This window comes from Lissotriton vulgaris, chromosome 9 (assembly GCF_964263255.1).
Source record: "Lissotriton vulgaris chromosome 9, aLisVul1.2, whole genome shotgun sequence".
Lineage (NCBI taxonomy): Eukaryota > Metazoa > Chordata > Amphibia > Caudata > Salamandridae > Lissotriton > Lissotriton vulgaris.
In genome coordinates, this window is record NC_141697.1 from 1061062605 (window position 1) to 1061083526 (window position 20922).

The window sequence follows — 20922 nt, forward strand, 5'->3', positions numbered from 1 at the left end:
TCATCATTAATGACACCACAAGTTTTTCTAATCTTGAATTTCATGGCAGTTTTAGCAAAAACTTTCTCGGCGATCTAAATCCAACAGCCAACATATACTTTTATGTATACCTCCATTCCTCATAGTTCCTTGACATGGAATGATTGAACTTTTTGAAGGGCACTATCTTGTCATTGCTACCTGGTGCACAAGTCATGGTTCCAGGACACAAGTACTGGGCACATAATGATGATAGGGAAAGGTACCTTAATGTTACAGCCCTCTAAAATGTACAAAATGCTATTAGAACATATTTGCTTTGCGGCAGAGAGGTTTAGAAACCTCCTTCTGAGTGTCCCATTATGAGTTCCCTTGAATCTGGCAAAACCTGCATAAATTGACTGTGTAACTGTCCATGTTTAATGTCTGCAGATTTTGCCACAGCGGAGTTTTGTCGCTGGTCCCATCCATTAACCTTTCTGCAGCACAAGGGTTTTCTTACCTGAAGTTCTGTTAATTCACAGGAAGTGACTAATGTAACCCCAAAAGACCTCTCTTCTCTGCCAAACAACTACCCGGAATTCTTGTCATCCACTGCATTGCTCGGTTACCTGTCTCCAAGTTCCACCCTTTTCTCTTAGCACCCGGTCTCTTTTCATCATTCTGCTGCCTTGATGCTATTCTGTACCACCCTACCCTCTGTAATGCTTTCTTGTCCTCACACTACTCTTATCTACCCCACCACCATCACCTCACCCATCATGCTTTCCAATCCTTGAGACCTCTGTTTATCTCCTCCATTTACCAACCCCGTCTGGCTCCTTTATTTGTCTTACCTGCTTCCCCATCCCTGCTTCTATCCCATTGGGTAACACTCCTTGTGAACATGTCCCGCCTGCATGTGATCAGGCCTCTCACATAATAAAATCAAGCAACGGGAGCTGGGGTTGGCGATCTGGTCAATTAAATGGTAATATTAAAACCAGACTTCACCAAAGATTTGACCTGTATGCGTTGTTTTAAGAGACCATTCCCACAGTCAGGACCTACAATACAAATCATATGGCAGTGGATCAACTGAACTTCTCTGGGGCAATATATTTGTCAAAGGATGAGACTGAGTAACTGCCTCCTGAAATCAACAGAATGTTGTCTTGACCAAATCACATAAAACTACTTTATTGCTACAATCCCATCAAATGCAAGTGAAGCACCAAAGCTGGGAAGATGTCATATTGCCTTCTGAAACAAACACATGATCACTCATGTAACCCAGCACTGTATTGTATGTTCCTACTCTATTTTTAGTATTTATGTGTAATGACCCTTGAGCCATTCATGGTTAAAATATTACATTTGTATACATCCTCTATACATTATGTAATGGCCTTTGAGTTAGCCTTCTTCAGTTATTAGATTCTTTGGCTCAGAACTATTCAGCCTTTGCCTGGGCATGCTGTCAATCACAACTTGGATCAGTCCTCTGGAATTATATAGTTCCTCTTTCTATTGGTTGTTTAGGTTTCTTCTGCCTTCTTTGGGATGCATGAGGGATTATTTTACTTCTGAAAAGTATACTGAATTATCACACCATTTGTCACATTTAATTCTTGATCTCAAACATGCATTCAGAACACAAAGCAACCCATTTTGGCACTGAAGCAGGTAGTTTTCAATTGTTTTGTCAGTGCTCGTGTTGCAAGTAATCTGCGTGCAACAGACTCATAAACATCTTTGTTATAATTGGTTTTACCAAACGATTACTTAAAGTTCATCCACTAGAATTCAGAGGGATTTGGCACAATCAGTTAAAACCTGGTTTTCTAAAAGTTTATCTATGACAGACAACAAACCTGATCAACATATTGACCACTCAAGAATTGTTATATTCTCCATGTTAAAATAAACAAAGGAGGCTTTCCCCCTTGTGAGTGGCCTATAATTTCAGGAATCAATCTGTATGGTCAAGCCTATGGGAACATATTGATTCTCGACTTCATCCTTTCATGCAGGACTTGCTGTACGTATTAGACACCAAAGAAATTTCCAGCATCCAAAGAGCATCGTATCATATGGCAAAATGATAATGGGACAAATGTAGGAATCCTAATTGCGATTACAAATGCTGAAATTCGCAGAATTTCAGCGTTTGCAATCACTATTTGGGCAGTGTGCTATGTAGCACACAAAAACCCACACGCAAAATAAGGAATCGCTAAATTTGTGATTCCTTATTTTGCAAATGCATTTAAGGAATTGCAAACTGCGATTCCTTAAATGCGATGTAGGAAGCACCCAAGTTGTGCGATTTTGGCTTACGGAATCGCAAACTACCACCAACTTCAGGTTGGTGAAAATTTGCGATTTCTCAGAAAAATGCACTTTTTTGCATTTTTCAAAGTGCCATGTAGTGCACATACATGCCCTTAGGGCATGTATGTGCGCCACATGTGCACACATGTTAATTTCAGGGGTGCAACAGGGTGTCCTATTGACACCCTTGCAACCTTGAAATTGTATTCTCAATTTGCGATTCTCTAATTGGGAAACGCAAATTGAGAATGTCTTCCCATTTATTCATGTTTAGAAGCTATCAAGACAATGTTGACCCTCATATCAGCACATTTCAGGTCAGCTAATCAACTGGTAATAAAAAATGCTTGAATTTTCTCTGCAAACAATTCATTTTCTTTTAATTTAAGGATTTTTACATACAGAAACGAGGTACTGTGATATAGTCACTCACTTAAGATTGGGATTCAAGACCATTATCAAAATTTACAAATAAGACCCAAGGAATCACCTAATCGAGTATTTTAGCACACAACATGAATACGGCAAGACATCCTGATTCTTTGGTCTGGACCACTTAAAGAAAATCAACAAAAGTGAAACCGAGAACTTATCCTCTGGAAACGTAAAAGCGCAAGCATAGTACACTTGGACACTTGTAAGTAATGGACTCAATAAAGAGAAAGAAATTAAAATCAAAGAGTCTGACTATATAATAAGCCAGAATAACATTACATTTGGGAAACTAATTCGTAAAAAACATAACATTGTCTAAATTTCACATTGTATAAGAAAAGGGTCCTATATGATAAGAAAACAGAAGTCCTTGCATATGTTACATGTAAAGAATTAAAATGACTAATGTAACACTATTCATTATGCTGTTAATGCAGCATTTTAAGAATTTACCTGCCCATCATTATGAGGTAATACTATAATTACCTGTAAAAATATGGATGGAGATCGCGTTCGAAATGAACTGTTGAAATATGTCATGTATCTATCTGAGTACTGAAAAACCATACATCATGCCATGAGCATAAGATGTATAAGAAGAACTTGACAATTGTAAACCCCACGATATGTCACTAATTTACAAGTAAACACAACCTATTGCAAAAAGAGAGATGCATAAACTACACTATGTCACTGATATACAATCAAACACTACCTCTTGTTAAAGGACAGCGCCCAAATTATGTAACAGGCGCACTGTCCTTGTCTGCTCCATACTGCACCAGTGCAAACCTGTGTCTGCCATGGGAGCAGTGCATTACTGCAGGACAGAGTGACTGGTTAAAGCAGCCAGTGTCTTTCAGTGTGAAGGCGCCACACGCATGCACTTCAGAGGGGGGACAGAGATCCCCCTGTAGGCGAATGCAGAAAGGGATTGCATCCACCTGCAAGGTGATGTCTGGGGTCCTAAAGGACCCTCTCCCCCTGTGGAGCACTGACAGAGGAGGCCACCTCTTTGTGCACCCAATTTGTGCCTCCCGCATCACCAATATGGCACAGGGGCAGAGGCAACATTTTTCACTCATTTGCATGGGCCACACCCGCAGATGTGCAAGGTAGCGCTAATGCTATATGTGCAATGCACGATCAGTATTACAGAAGGGGCTGCACAAGCGTCCACGGCCTACAGTGCCCCAGCTGTGTGGAAAACGGGCTCACACGCCCTTTGCACCCTGTGGCAGTGGCCCCTGATGTATAAACATCAAACATAAAAATATAAATTGAGAAATGATCTTTACTTGATTGCACTTAACTGAAAGCATACTTAAAACGAAGTATAATAATATATGGGTCACTGATATAGAGTAAACATTACCATAACTTCCTTACATCCGGGAAGTCTGTTTAATGGCCTCTTACATAGAAATAGCAAGTTCATTACTACTTCTTCCATTCACAATAACAAACTACAAGTGAGTACTTCCAGTTATGGAATATTTCTCACAGGTTTCAGTACCCACTGCATGTGTTATTGCCACCTAGCAATAATTTCTATCAAATATGTGTACAAGACATTATTCCAACATGGCCCTGTGATGTTTGCCAGCCTGGCTTTCAGCCAGAATGAAGCGCCAAACAGGGGGAAACACATGATGGGTGCGCTTTGTAAACATACTTAACATAAGAAGGTAATTGCAAGAAAAGACGTATAGAAACAGTACTGTGTATTTTACTCAGATAAAAATCTGTGAAACTAAATATAACAATGATGTTTATAAATGTAGAGTGTATACTGATATATTTCTTATTATCTAATATGGGAGGCGGTCCTCGCCCATTCAAGTCAACATGACATCCAATGTACTTTGACTCCTTATCAAGAAGGGAATGCTGAGTGGGTATCTCAAGCCCAAAGATTTGATCATTACTATGACAAATAGGGTACTCATGTGGCAAGTATGAGCTGTACACCTTTCATTTCCATGAACTTGGGTCTTTGGGTGCCTGAAATGGCTAACATTCTTTATAATCTCAGGAATATGTTGCATTCCCAATAGGCTTTGCATCAGGGTTGTCAACTGAACTTGACTATGACCTAGCTGCTATGACATAGCTGCTTCATAACATACACCAATGTTGTAATCATTGTGTCAAACTGGCTTTGCTAATGCTTGTTTTATTTTGGCTCACACTTTTTGAGTGATCTCGGACGTATGTGCGTCTATCCATGTACTTGTTCAATGTTCTGTTATTTTTACACAAGGCAGCTCTTTTTGAAGTTCACTTTCAAAAAATCCTAAATGTATAGGGCTAGACTGACTATTCTGCATTCTGGCATTTTCCTGGTGGGCTGCAGGGCCAGGAGGCTACTTTCACAGTAGGATGGGATGCCATGACAAGCAATGCCTACACAGCCCCAATTCTAGACATGGCCTCCTGCAGAGCGGGGCAGGTTTAAATATTGTTTCCAATGATGATGTTTTTTATTTAATTCCATTCCAGTAAATATGTAGCCTGATCCTGAACTGCAGATATTTACTTGCTCAGTAACATGCATGTGTGTATTTGTCTTGTGAACCACAGGGGTTTTCTTTGGGACATATTCAATAGGTCATCAATGTGTGACAAAAGAGAGATCACATTTTATTTCTTTTGTGGCGATCATAAGCACTCGATATCATCCCACTAGTTTTTATCACCCAAAGGTAGATGCTGAATTCGTCCTGGTGTAATTTACGGATGTATGACGTTACAAAGCATACATTCACAACGCATACCATTACAACGAAACTTTAACAACGCAGGATCCATTAAAACGCATGCCATTACAAAGCATTCCAATACAACGCAGCTGCTATTACAACGCATGCCATTACAATGTAAGTATGGGTAAGTTTTTTTTTTTATTAATGGGAATGTAATAGTAGTGTAAGTGTTGGATAGTGTAGTGGTTAAAATTACTATTCTAACTCCTGGGGGGTGTAATAGTAGGGTAAGTGTTGGATAGTGTAGGTGTTAAAATTACTATTCTAACTCCAGGGGGTGTAATAGTAGGGTAAGTGTTGGATGGTGTACGGGTTTAAATTTAATTAAATACTTACCCATACTTACGTTGTAATGGCATGCGTTGTAATAGCAGCTGCGTTGTAATGGCACACGTTGTAATGGCATGCGTTGTAATGGATCCTGCGTTGTAAAAGTGTTGTTGTAATGGTAGTGCGTTGTTTTAGTTGCGTTGTAATGGCTGTTTCCCTTTTTTTCCGACTCTTGGATAAAATTCAGCAGCGCCCGCACATTGTCTGCAATGGCTGCAGCTTGCAGCCGGCGAGGGGGCTTTATTATTTACACTTCCAGCTGGGCCCAGAACCAAGGCCTGATTTAAAAGGCCTTCAGCCCTCCTTTTCTTTGAGTATAATTATGGATGGGAACTATCTTGAGCCAAACAACAAAGCAATGGGAGGAAACAAAGGCCCAATGTGTTTTTACCACTTTACAAGCACTTCAGACAAACTATTTGAGACAGGTTTTAACTTTGTTCAGCTCCTCTTAAGTAAGAGATGTGCTTGCACTGTAGGAATACATGATTTATCTGTCTGCATGAGTAATTAAACAAATATTGATTTAAATGGCACCTACAATTTTATTTATTTAATTATTTTATAGCGCACTCATCCCAGTGTAGGGTGTCGGAGCACTTTACATAACACACACGGGCACAATAAATAACACAGGTGTGTAAATCAAAGTTACATAAGAGAAAGAGGGCTATTAGACGTAGGAATCACATATCACCCTTACTTGTAGACATTATGGGGGTCATTACGATCGCGGACGGACTTGAGTCCGTCCGCGACCCCAGAGCATGAGGGAACGTCCGCATGGGCTGCGGCGTTCCCTCTGTGCAGATTAGGATGTGACCGCCTGGGTGGCGGTCACATCCTCTATTTTAACATTGCGGCGGGTGGAGCTTCAAGCTGCACCCGCAGCAATGTTATAAAAGCATGCACAGCATTTGCGTGCACAAAGCGGCAGGCACCGCGCGGTGCCTGCTGCATTGTGCACGCAAATGCAGGGGGGTACTTTAGGTACCCCCCATGTGCACCCCCCACCCCCCACTACACCTAGGGGGCCCGCAACGGGCCCCCGCAGTGCAGTTACACATGCTTTTCCACGGCGGAAAAGCCGCCGCGGAAAAGCATGTTCAAAAGCACATCCTAATCTGGCTGACGGTGTCTGAGAGACACCGTCACCATTTTAGTGCTTTTCCGCCGCGGTTGTAAGCCAGCCGCGGCGGAAAAGCTGCGGACCTAAACCATGACCCACCAGCCATCCTAATGTGGCGGTGGGTCCTGGTGGGTCCGCAGAGGATTTTCCGCATCCTCCGGGCCGGCGGTGGCTTCCGCCGGCCCGGAGGATGCGGAAAATCCTCCATCGTAATGACCCCCTATATGTTAAGAGTGAATGGTTGGTAAAAACACAAAGTAAGGATATAAAACGTAGCGCAGTAATTATGGTTGTCTGTAGTAGCAAGACCCTATTCCTTCCCGAAAGAACGCTTCCTTCAAATCTTAGAATACAAACAAATTGAGAAAAAACAAGGCGGCTATAAACCTATGACCGTTTGCATGCAGCTCCCTGGTGCTGATAAATAGATCTCTGTGCTATATTAGAAGGATTGCAACTTATGAACTGGAAGTAACTAAACAGTCAGTGTCAAAAGCAGTAGCCCACTTACCTCTCTAAATAAAATACCAGTCGGTATCTGCATGTTACAGGTTGTGTTGCACATTCACCCTCTGCTACTTTATGTGTCAAAACTGTGATAGTGTAAAAGGCAGCCTCTTTGTGGCCAAATATGTTATCTAGAACAGATTTACCGTCCCATATGTTCTTGTTGCCAGTTTCTTTGCAGCAGATTTCTTTGAAATACGTGTATAAAACGACTGTCATGCTCTGTTTTTCAAACTCCTCCCCTCGTGACTCTAACCCCATTTCCTCTGACAAGCCTTGATCCCAAATGTATGGGTTCCTGGATTAAAATTTTCCCAGTTCCAGTATTGACATTGTCACAAAGAGAGAAAGCAGGAACCTGCAAGAGTGACATAAAGGGACAGGGAGTGTCTGGTTGTGGAAAAAGGCCTGCGATAGATTCCAGACTAGCCTTGTATTCGGTGCACTGGTTCTGCTGCAGCTTCTGAACAGAGCTTTGGGGACCAGCACTTGTTCTTCTACAAATTAAGCACTGGCAAAATGGGTAGTAAACCTCGAGCACAATTACTGTTGGAACACTTTTATTTCTTTATTTGTATTTCTTTTTTAATTTCATAATCTTTTTTATTAAAGAGACATACATTATAAGCATACATGGCCTGGTGCAGAGACAGTTTTTTTTTATTTCTTAACTAAAATGCCACATGCATCAAGCACCAGGCACGTGCGCTCCTTAATTAGAATTGTTATTTATATCCATGCATCCTTCTGTATGAAGTCAAAATTGTAATCAGAGAGAAAGAGAGGGGCCGTCATTCATATTTTTGCACCCAATAATTAAAATGCTTGAGCGCCGAAGGCTAGTCTTGAAGACTGAATTGCGATAATCTTCGCCATTGTCTTGTCGCAGATGTTGTCATTCAGCTCAAATGGCTTCACGCCTCTCAAATCTCCCTTTCCTTCTAACCGTGCCAGACCCTGCAGTTGCTCTTCCAAGATTTTAGGCTGCTGTTGGTGGGGTGGGACAGCTGCCAGCGTCAGGGGGGCGGGGTTTCTGCCCCAGCGTCTGCTTAGTGAACACCTGCCACTTTCAGGGGGAGTCTGACCAAACTTGACAGAAATAGTCTCCCTTTACAACACATCTACATGTTGCCACTCTCCAAAAATGTGCTCCACTGCACAGAATGATGTATGTCATATTGGCTCATTAGTACTCATTAATTGTAACAATCACACTCCTACATAGTTAACATGTCTTTGATGTCAACAAAAGCTTTGGTACCTATTTAGTAAACCTGTAAAGGTTACTGAGCCTAATAAGACACAGATCACAGTCTGAGGAAATGTAAGGAAAGCTTAATCCACTTTAAAACATATATTGAATAACATTATAAACCGTATTCAGAAAGAAAGTAGTAAATCTGAACCCTCAGATTTGCCACTAGGTGCGATTTGAGATTTACTAATCATTCCCAGGAGTTCTCATAGAAAGTTGCACCGGGGCAGGTTTCCGTTTGTCTCCTGCGAAAATCATGCAGCATTCCCATGGGCATACTTTTCCTGCTGTGCTGAGTTCTCCATAGAGGAGAGGCCTGCACTGGTAGTATACGATTCCTTATGCAAACACATATTTTTTTTTGCTTATTTTGCCCTCTACAGGAAATTATTTTTCCCTATGGACAGATCTCTTCCCTAAAATCCCCGCCAAAACGGGGGGTGGGTGGATTGATCCATTCCATTTACCCCAGCTCTTGGCTGAAGTAAAAATCCAACACTTTTGATGGTAGCAAGCAGAAGGAGAGGCATTTGTAAATGCTGACGAAAGCTTTCATGTTTGTGGGCGTTTACATACTTCGAAGGCTAACCACGCTTTAAAACACTCACTCTCTCACCCTATGAGAGTGATTTACAGGTACCTGTAACTCAGTACTTATTGCAGGGGATCTCCACACATTTAAATGGGTTTACTCCTCCCAGAAGTACTTTGTGAATTCCTGGCAGGTGCAAAAAGGTAAGTATTGTAAACCTTAACTTACAACCACATTTATTTTTGTGAATAGATTCCTATATATTCATATTGTTGGCAACTCAAACATATTTAATTTTACGTTGAATCGGGCCACAGGAAATGGAGAAATTCTGGTGCCATATATATATTTTGCCATTGAAATTAGGGAAAAGGTTGAGACACTAACCTAAATTCTGTTAATTCCAACATCACAATAATTATTACAGAAAGCTGACGTTAGTTAACCAGTCAAGGGAATGAACATAAACCAGAATCATTATAAATGCAATCATGCAATGTGCCTTTAAGGAATTAAACACACATTTGTGGTGTGGCAGTAAGTCATATTAGAAATATTAAAAAGGGAATAGGCCTAAATGCAGAAAGCACCACAAGCACCTACCCTTCTCCAAGCAATGAGCAGAATGTCTGGCTCCATCAAATAGAATCTAATAGAATCTCTAAATAACCACAAGCAGATCGGTTAACAACTCCACTCACTTAGAATATCACAGAAACCTGGCAGTTTCCAAAATGCACTTCTTTTATTATGTTTTGGACAAAAAAACACACAGTCTTCATAGCAAAGTATTATGTAAATGTGCTGTACTAATATCTTACTTTCACAACACTTTTAAACACATACTTGCATATGCTAACAATGCACATAATCTGCTGGGAATGCAAACACCAAAGCAAAACAATGAACTGCTTTTGCACATAAATACCATTTACATGTTTACGAAGGCTTAGCTGAGTGGCCTTATAATGTTGCAACATCAGAACATCTTTTCCCAGGGAAGTCAGTTAAACATTATTTTGTTACAAGCAAGTAGAGACCATGGTTTGCAGCTAAAGTAAATTGATGTTCTGGAAAGAAAAAGAAAACCTGATTCTGCAGGGCTTGTGTACACAATTGAACAAGCAGAATTTTAAAGGCTGCAGCCTTATGCAGCCTAGTCATGCCAACTAAATCTAACCAAACGGAGGCACAATTTTTTAATATGCAAATATGCTCCCACCATATCACTGTGTTGTGTTTTTATTATCTGTTGGACAGCATAGGCACGGCTTTAGAACACACATTATCCTTTTAAAGTTATAGGAAGGATCCTAGTTTAAGGGAGTATTAGTTTTTTACTTTGAACATACAGTAAAGGGCATAGATTTACTAAAGGTTGCATGGTGCTTGTTTGGTGCATTGCAACTTTGCATGTGGTAAGTAAATCAACAGAGTGCTCTGTGTCTGGCTGAAGATCTTTCATGACTTTTGGCAGGTTGAAGGCCCTTCTTGAACATGTCAGTGGGTGTTAGCAGTGCTAATAGACCTTGCTAAAGTTTGTATACTTAGGTAAATGGTTTGTCAGTGTATGACTAACAGATCCGTATTGAAGTATAGTGTTGTGACTTAACAGTTGCATATAGGTTTCCATATTTAAAAAGTACTTGATAGCCCTGCACTTACCTTTCTTGACCATATTGTGCTTTATCATTTACAAGGCATTCACCTTGATGGGGCTGGGTTCCACATTCTAGATTTACTCTGGACCCCTGATTCATGGCTTGTTGGTTCTTGCTAAAAAGTGTAGAGGGGAGAAATAGCATTTGCCAATCAAAAAATCCCAATTCCAATGAACCATGACTCCAAAGAATCACAGTCTCCCCGTTCTAAGTTTAATTAGTTTATTACAAAGCCAATAACAATTGGACATACAAACACCTCAAGATGAGGGTGTAGAAATACATTGGAACTAATACAAAGCCAGACCTACTGGTAAAGTTGAGACTATTCAACAATCAGAGAATGACCAGTTCTAGAATCAGGAGGCAGAATATAACTGTGCCAACGTCAAGCGTCTTCTTCATTGGAGGTTCATAAGTAAAAAGTATTAGTCTGTCCCTACACTACCAATAACGTGAGATCCCTACTTATCATTTCTCAGGCAAGTCCAGGAAATAGGTGCCAGCACGCAACTACTTTCTAAGAAGTGCACTGACGTTAAAAGGTTCAAGTAGTATAAAGCTAAGATGCTCCTTCCTCTCTGCAGATCTCGCCAAGAATGCCCTGAGCTCTGTCTCTAACCCCAACACCAAAATCATCGGACACACGCATTGTCACATCACGCAATTGTTCCATCCAGCTAGACAGGTCCTCGTAGGTAACTTTCCTTGTGGTTGTGATGCTCTCTGCGCTGGCTCGAGGACCTTGATTCCCAGGTCATCTCCAGTGAGAAAGAACACCGTCCCACAATAATAGCACCGCTTGTTCATATGTATTCTCTCCTCCCTTAGCATAGCTCGTAAAACAAAAGCATTATTCTAACTAACAAGAAGAATTTCTCCACCTGCAACAGAAACGTGAGAAAGAAAGGATTCGGCATACACATGAACATTACGAACAACTCATCTCGAGACCCAGGGAAAAATACACATGAGGTCTACAAATTCGGCTAAGATAAGAATCAATATGAAACTTCATAACTTGGCAGCAAGAAAGCCTCCTGGTTCAACGATGATCTTAAAAAATCCAAGAAACTCTGCCGCTCCCTTGAGAAGGCCTGGAAAAAAGACCCAACCACCAGCACCAAGGAAGCCTTCAAAAACGCCACTCGCACACACCACCAACTGATCCGAAAAGCCAAGAAAACCGCCTTCAAGGACCGACTTGATAGCAACGCCCACAACAGCAAGGAACTTTTCAACATCGTCAAGGAATTCACCAATCCCTCGGCCAACTCCAACGACATCACCCCCTCTCAAGCCCTCTGCGACTCCCTAGCCTCATTCTTCCACAACAAAATTGCAGACATCCACAACAGCTTCGACAACCAACCCGGAGACCAACCCACCCAACCATCTGCTGGACCTTCACCACCCTCGAACATCCTTAATGACTGGAACCCAATCTCCACTGAGGACACTATCCGCCTGATGAACTCCATCCACTCAGGATCCCCCACAGACCCATGCCCTCACCACATCTTCAACAAAGCAGACTCCATCATAGCACCGCACCTCAGAGACGTCATCAACTGCTCCCTCAACTCCGCCACCTTCCCGGAAAGCTGGAAACACGCAGAACTCAGCGCCCTTCTGAAAAAACCCACAGCGGACCCCACCGAACTCAAAAACTACCGCCCCATTTTGCTCCTTCCATTCCCGGCCAAAGTCATCGAGAAAGCTGTCAACAACCAGCTCGCCGCCTTCCTCGAAGCCAACAACTCCCTCGACTCCTCACAGTCCGGCTTCCGTGCCAAACACAGCACTGAAACCGCCCTCATCGCAGCAACAGACGACATTCGAACTCTACTGGACAATGGAGACACAGTCGCCCTCATCCTCCTCCACCTCTCCGCAGCCTTCGACACAGTCTGCCATAACACCCTTCTACAGCGCCTCAGAAACATTGGAATCCAAGGAAAAGCACTAGAGTGGATCACCTCGTTCCTCACCGGAAGAACCGAGAGAGTCCGCCTTCCACCATTCAAGTCAGAGGCCACTGAAGTCATCTGCGGCGTGCCACAAGGATCTTCACTCAGCCCCACCCTTTTCAACGTATACATGAGCCCCCTCGCGACCATCGCGCACCAACACAACCTCAACATCATCTCCTACGCGGATGACACTCAACTGATCCTATCACTCACCAATGACCCTCGCACCGCCAAAACTAACCTACACGAAGGAATGAAAGAAGTTGCCGAATGGATGAAACAGAGCCGTCTGAAACTGAACTCTGATAAAACAGAAGTCCTTATCTTAGGTACCTCCCCCTCTGCATGGGACGATTCTTGGTGGCCAGAAGCCCTTGGAAAAGCACCCATCCCGACAGACCATGCAAGGAACCTGGGCGTCATCCTGGATTCCTCACTTTCGATGTACAAACAAGTCAACGCCGTCTCTTCATCCTGCTTCAACATTCTTCGCATGCTCAAAAAAACATTTCGTTGGATCCCCACCGATACTAGGAAAACGGTCACCCACGCCCTGATCACGAGCCGACTGGACTATGGAAACACCCTCTACGCCGGTACTACCGCTAAACTCCAGAAAAAACTCCAGCGAATCCAAAACGCCTCAGCCAGGCTCATATTAGACATCCCGCGTAAAGAACATATCTCTGGTCACCTGAAAAACCTCCACTGGCTTCCCGTCAATAAGAGGATCACCTTCCGGCTCCTAACCCACGCACACAAAGCACTCTACGAAATCGGACCAGAATGCCTCAACACACGACTGTCCTTCTACTCCCCCTCCCGCCAGCTACGATCATCAAACCAAGCCCTTGCCACTGTACCTCGCATCAACAAAGCCACCATGGGAGGTAGATCCTTCTCCTACCTGGCAGCTAAAACCTGGAACTCCCTTCCCACTCACCTTCGCCTTACTCAGAATCACCTAGCATTCAGAAAACAACTTAAAACGTGGATATTTGACAAGTAATTCCCCTCCCCTCCTCAAGCGCCTTGAGACCCTCTGGGTATGTAGAGCGCTATATAAATTCTTTGACTTGACTTGACTACTGTGCACATTTAAATCACAGCATTGCATAACAAAAAATAAATTTCTAATTTGTCACTTGTGAAATCAAAACATTGAAGCTTCATCAAGTAAATCACAATTAAATCGTTAATTTCTCCTCGTTGTACAAAATATCCCTATCACTTCACTTTACATGTTATTACATTACACATTCTAATAACCAAATGTTAGCATGACAAGGGAATATATGCAGGTGCAAACTACTTGTGATTATAATGCACCCTTACAAATTTTTAAAAAGCACAATCGCGCTCTGTCAGTCTTGAGACAGCCAGAATCTGAGCCCTCTAAACATAAAATATCCAGGGGGTAAAATTCAATAGGAGATAAAGATATTCTTTGTTGAGATAATAACACGTTACATCAAACCAAGAGTGGTGACACATGCGCACATATACTTCATCATGCTGAGCCTCCTGTAGCATATGCGTGCATGCATGATGACCCCTACACATGTATACATTATCTTGTTTGTGTTTTTTTAAACAAATGCTGACCAGCATTCGCAATATCAATAACAATGTTTTTCTTTTTACTAATGCTTAAAAGCATCCACAATAAACATTGATCTCTGCAAAGGGAACAAGGATTCGCAAAACTAGTAACTTGCCACTTATTATTAAAAGGTGAGACTGTTTGGCTTTAACAGTGCTTCTCTCTGCATAATGTTCTAGACGAGGGTAATGTCTGTCCCTCTTCTCCTTTTTATTATTTGTCCCTCCCAGTTTCTGTTTGACTCTGGAAAGGTAACGTTAGTATCCTAATTACAAAGAAAATTTCAATTTTCGCTAATAAATACTATTTTAACAAGAATTGTCAAAGCCAAGAGGTTTGATGCTCACACTCGAGTGCTGAAAGAAACAATACAAAATGTCTGCTTCATTGCAAAGGAGAGAATTGCACTGACTAATTTCATTATAATAGTAACATATCTTTTACGCAATGACTCCTAATGTATTGCTAAATATTGTAAATAAAAAGGTGCTACTGTTGTCAAGTGCCCTGAAATGACTGACCTCAGGAAGATGGAAAGCAGATCTGGCCTTGCGGGATGTGAACTTGTGACCTGCAGCTCTCAGGAGTGTCACTCATTGAGCCGTCTTGCTGGCATTGTACTCATGCTGTAAATCCAGCACTCGTGAGAGTCCCACAGCCACAGAGAAACGTGCATTTGCAAAAAGGATATTGCTAAGTCAATACATATATTTTTAAAAAACTAGTGAATTATATTTGCAAAGTAGATACTTACAGAGCTAGGATTGCTACTTGGATATCTTGATTCAGTTCAGCGCGGTATCTTCAAATAGTTGTTCAATTGGCTGAAAATATGTATTAAGTGTATGCAAAACTGTTACTATAGAATTCAACTTTTACATTGACATGGTATATACTGTATATTAACTGCATTTATTAGTATATTTCTGAATTGACTGAATGGGTCAATTATTTCTTTACTTGCTCTTTGCCTGACTCGGGCATTACTTGACTTCGAACTAATTACCCATCAATAAACAGGAAAGAGGAAATGGATTTGCATTAATGTAGCCAGACAATGATGCCAGCTATGACACAGCAGACACATGCCAAAAAGATAAACTCATTGATTCAGAACCGTTCCTAAAAAACAAACATCTGTTTTATTCCTTTTCAGGTTTTACATTGAAAGCATATCGTTTTTGAAGGACAGTACCACGGTGGAATTATTCTTTCTGAACACAATGTCGTGCGTGCATAAGGTAATGCAACATGTTTTTAGTGATTAATAGACTAGCGAAGCTGCATGTTTTTTGTGCTATTTAAAGACATCATCAACTACATTTTCCACTGTCTCTGAACAGATGCCTACAAGTTTGACATCAATCTACAATATATAATTCATCTGTTAAAATAATTCCCCGCGTAAAACCCCATATCTATATCGCATTAATAAAACAAAAGTTTTGCAAACAGGAAAAAACCCTGTTGCTCACTTATTCCTTGCCGTGAAAGAGACCTTCGGTCGACTTTTTAGGTCACAGCTAGATGGCGCATGCGCTGTCTAAAAGAGACATGTTGTTTACAATCTGTGGGCTTCAACCCACCCATAGGCTTACCATTTCCTCGCTCCATCGTCGCTCTCATATCCTTTGTCCCTGTTTGTCCATTGCATGCATGTTACAGAACAAAATGGTACTGTATCAGTATTCATCAAAAATGAACATTAAAAATAAAAACAAAAAGAGCAAAACGAGGCACATGAACCTTTTAGACTTTTTACTTTGTAAAAGCAGCTAAGATCTCTTGTGGCACTCGTTTTAGTGAAAACAATTCATTTCCTGTTAATACGACTAAAATGTATTCACCGCATTAAATGCAATTCACTTGAATGGGTATTTCGTGTACAAGTGGTTTCTTTTAAACTGTGACAACCAAAGGAAACAGTTGTGTTCAATAAGCAATTCTCCATGGGGTATGCATATGCGCTGTTTGCCAGCCATGCTTCTCCAAGTCAGAGCCGCGTTTCCAGCCACTGACAATCACAGCGCCCCGGCCCACTTCTGCTCAAGGAATCTTGTTACCACTCCCACCCCTCTGCCCCCCATCGGTTTGTTCTCCACCCCCATGAGCCCATGTTTCATCTCCCCCAGCCCTCATACGTTTTTTGTGTTATTCATTGGTAATGTCTTACCCATCATAGCTAGAGCCTAACGCCTGGCCCTCCATTGCTCGGACAACCATCCTCCGAGGCACACAGCTTCTCCAGAACAGCACACTCTCCTGCAGCGCACCAATGATTAATATGCAGAGAGCCTGCACCATCCTGTCAGGCAGGTTTAGGAGTCACTGGTAGCGGTGTCAGAAGCTATTGCTGTTGAGGAGGGTGCAACGTCGACACCCAGACACTTGCACGAGCACAGAATCAACAAATGCATTCTCATTGCACCCCAGACAATGCAATTTACAATGTGTACCACAAGGGAAAGGTGTTACATCCCCACTCCTCTCGGTATCTGTTAGTCATCATAGCCAAGGATAACAGAGGGCCACATGCCTCCAAACATTAAATGGTCCAGTTCTGGATTTTCAATTAATAACCTAATGCATTCTGAGAATGATAGTTCTTGTTTAATCCAATTGAACGAACATACACATGGAAACAATAACCTTTAAAAGAACAAACCCAATATTGTAAAAGCAAATTGTCAATTGTCCTTAGTGCCATGTAATCATCTGATAATTACAGTCCTAGCTCATAATGCACCTCAGGCAGTGCACCTCAATCTTGAACAGAGGTGCTTTCTGCCTAGTCCGTCCTAACCCTCATTTTGTACTTGTGGTACCCAGTATTGCCAACGGAGAATCAGACAACTCTGTAATGCACCCCAGCTTGATATGTTATGTTCGACTCATTCTACAGCTATGGCAACGCAGCTCCTTTTGACCTGGAACCCACTCTTGCAATTTCAGTAGTGTTATTACACAACTCTGACATTGCGCTTCATTATACCAATGCCTTGCTTATGTCTCTATACACCCTATACGCTCAGCTGTATGACCGCTTGTCTGCAATGCTTAGTCAGTGCTCCTTGCATCTTGACCTGCATCACCCAGTTAATAAGGAAATGTTGTGGATCAATCAATTCTCCTCAGTTTAGATCCCCATGACCCCCATTCTAGGCCGACCCACTGATTCCCTGCTACTCTTATTCGGAACCAGCTCTACCAACGTGCCTCAGAGATACCTGCTACAGACCCTACTATCATAGTAGTGGCAAAGGGTTGCCAATTTATCTGCAGAGACCTATTGGCTTTGCAACTGCTTGTTCTATTTGGAGTACAACATAGGATTAATTTGTCGTGGGTGGTTGTACCATGTGCTGCCACCTGCTGTTCAGTGTGTGATACTACCAACTTGGGTGACACACTGTGTGTCACCCAAGTTGGTAGTATCACACACTGAACAGCAGGTGGCAGCACATGGTACAACCACCCACGACAAATTAATCCTATGTTGTACTCCAAATAGAACAAGCAGTTGCAAAGCCAATAGGTCTCTGCAGATAAATTGGCAACCCTGTGTCTAGAGTCTAGACAAACTTGGGAGTGTGGATGGCTGTAAAGAAATTCACAGTCAGTAGTGGATTTAAAGATTTTATTGATGAACTCAAAATTACACCCTAAAAGAGGAGGAATAATTGTCCCCAGCCATAACAGTTCTGGGATCAGTCTTCGAAAAACAAAACAAGACTATGTTGGAGCCTCCTCTGACACAGCGTCCAGCAAAAGCAAACACATTGATGATAAGAGTAAGGAATCAATACAAGGAAACTAGCAGATAAATTCAAAGGGATCAGTTTGTGTACTTTATAAACAACAGTCAACAAGACCACACCGTGCTAGGTGGAAAATAGTTTAGTTTCTGTCACATGCTGAAGAGCAATCTGAATTGACAATTAGTTAACAATTTAATAACGCTAACTAGGCAATCAAGGGACAGGTTCACTTATCCACACCATGTGAATAATATGCTGTATTTGGACGAGGACAATGGCTTACAAAAACATAATTAAGATCAGTAAGAGGCTTAAAATCCTTTCTATATAGTAAATACAAATTATTACTATCCTGAAAAGAAACAATATTTTCACCCTGTTTTTTTTTTACTCACTACTTCCAGGGCTTCTGATTGGCTGATTCCTCGAAGAGAGGTGATGTGATAAGATATGGTGTGTGACTGAGCTCCCGCACTGAGGGTCCAACAAGCGTAAATCATTTTACCTAAGTGTGTTCACCAGAGAACGGTGTGTGGACTACCACTAAACAACAGTGTAGTTAAACAAACAAAGGCACTTTAATGTGCAACCAAGTTAATTTAAAAAAATGAACGCTATAAAGAGGTTGAGGAGACAGCAGTGGCAGCTCCTCCGTTAAGGCGGAGGAGCTTCGCCCACTGCTCTGTGAGCAGTAGTTAAAGAAAATTAAAATGATAATAACGAATGTTATTATCTTTTTAGTTTTCCTTTCCTGGTGCGGGCGGGGCTGGGCTGCCAAAGCAGGGCAGGGGAGGAGTGTGTTGCCCACTACAAGGTGCGCAATGACGCTTTGACCCAAACCGTCATGCGCATTTTGTATGTTCTGTACCCAGGCTGCATTACAGCCTCGGGCGGATCATGCCCCGGCTCTCATTCCCTGCCTAGGCACCGATCCACGGCACTCAGACCAATCACAGGGCTGCATTGCATCATTGTGATTGGCTATGGAAGTCAGGAGCCTGGGTGCTTACTGTTCCTGCTACTTGGAGCACGAGGCAGCAAGCGGGCAGAGAGGCGGAGGCCGGCCAGGTTGTTGGCCTGAAGGTAAATGTTTTTTTTATTGTTGTTTTCATTTATAACCCTCTCTATCCCCCATCCCCCACCCTGCCACCCCCGGTAATTAGCAACCGTCACTGGGAGATAGTATATACCATACACTGTTCCCTTAAGGGGAAATAGAAACTAACCATTTAATCTTATTCAATAGGAGGAGTCTAAAAGTTTGGAAAAATAATCTTGGAAGTCTCTGAAAGACTTAGGGCCATTGAGGCTGCTCAGCCAGTGACCTGAAGCTGTGGTGTCAGACCTGTGGCCAGATTCAATGCTGGATGCATGGGGGTCATTTAGGGGCCATTGAACCTTGCTACCCTTGGCACTGCCTTTGCGACCCCCAGCCTAAGAGCTGGCAAAATCAAGGCTAGGAACACAAGGGTCCTTATGGACGTCGGTTGGCACTCCACTTTCCCTGTTTTCTGTAAAAAATTTATAACGCTAATACTGAATAATATTTTATTATTTACTATTAGCGCAATAAAGAATGGATTACAATTATGTGGAATTTGACCCTCCCTGTCAGCTCAGGGAAGTAAAAAAGGCTTTTAAATGTGTGCGTGCTTGCGTTTGAGAGTGTGTTAAAGTGAGAGAGAGTGTGTGTATGTGTGATTGTGTGCGTATGTGTAAGCATGCATGTGTGAGTGAAAATAAAGGTTAAATGTCCTTTTCGCCACCTATGGCATTTTGGTGAATTGACGTTCATAGCTGTATGGCAATGGAAATGCTCTGATAGTGGAGAAAGTGCTCAATTCAAATAATTATCTAGTGGGCAATTGTATCCCTAAGAGGGAAGGAATTTCCTCAGTGGATTCTTCTTTGAATCTGTTAACGCTTTCTTTAACACCTTAACCGAGGCACGAATTCCGCTGCGGTGCAGGAGTTCTAATGAGTGGGCGGGCTGCGTCGGCCAACGAACATGAGCAGCACTAGCCAGGTAGTGCTCACGACGGCCGTTGGCCGACGGGAGCACGGAAGGAGTTAAAAATCAGAAAGGATTCCTTCACCATCAAACTCTAAGCATCTTAATAGCATTTGGAGTAGAAAACTCCATCTAGTGGGTCAAGCGAAGGGGGGGGAGTGTACCACAATTCAGGACTGTTTGAAGGCTTGGTGAAACAGCTATGAACACTAAGAAAAACCCCATAAACTAGGGGGTACATTTAGAAGCCATTGCTCAAAACAGTTTTAGTTGATGAGGGTCAAGCTTTCCCTCAGCCCTTGACCGGTTGTCCACAGTGTTAGAGTGTTTTTGTGTTTGGACTTCGGAGGTTTTCCAGCACCGGTGTTCTTGTAAGCATTCAGGACTGATTCTTATGGAAGTCGCTCCACCATAAGAAGACTAAGTAAGTAGGTAAGTACATTTTATTGTTTAGCTAATTAAAACCATAACAATTTTAGCATAATAAAACATGGCACAGCAAATTTCATAATTAAAAGAGACTTAATTAGCATATCAACAGGCATTGATTCCTTGTATGGAAAAAATCCAAGCCGTGTACATTATTTGAGAGCGCAGAACTCGTGAGGCTAGCCCTGGCTCAAGGGCACAAGATTCATTCTTAAAATGGAACATAGTCAAAATGTAATCTG

At 42.1% G+C, this 20922-nt stretch overlaps 1 protein-coding gene across 1 annotated transcript in view; it reads left to right on the forward strand.

Moving 5' to 3' along the window:
- Positions 1-20922, forward strand: part of FRMD4B (FERM domain containing 4B) — a 515943-nt gene that overhangs the window by 228234 nt on the left and 266787 nt on the right. Inside the window, exon 5 of the mRNA XM_086939027.1 lies at positions 15639-15723. Coding sequence (XP_086795153.1) covers positions 15639-15723 — 85 coding nt within the window. The remainder of the gene's footprint in view (positions 1-15638; positions 15724-20922) is intronic.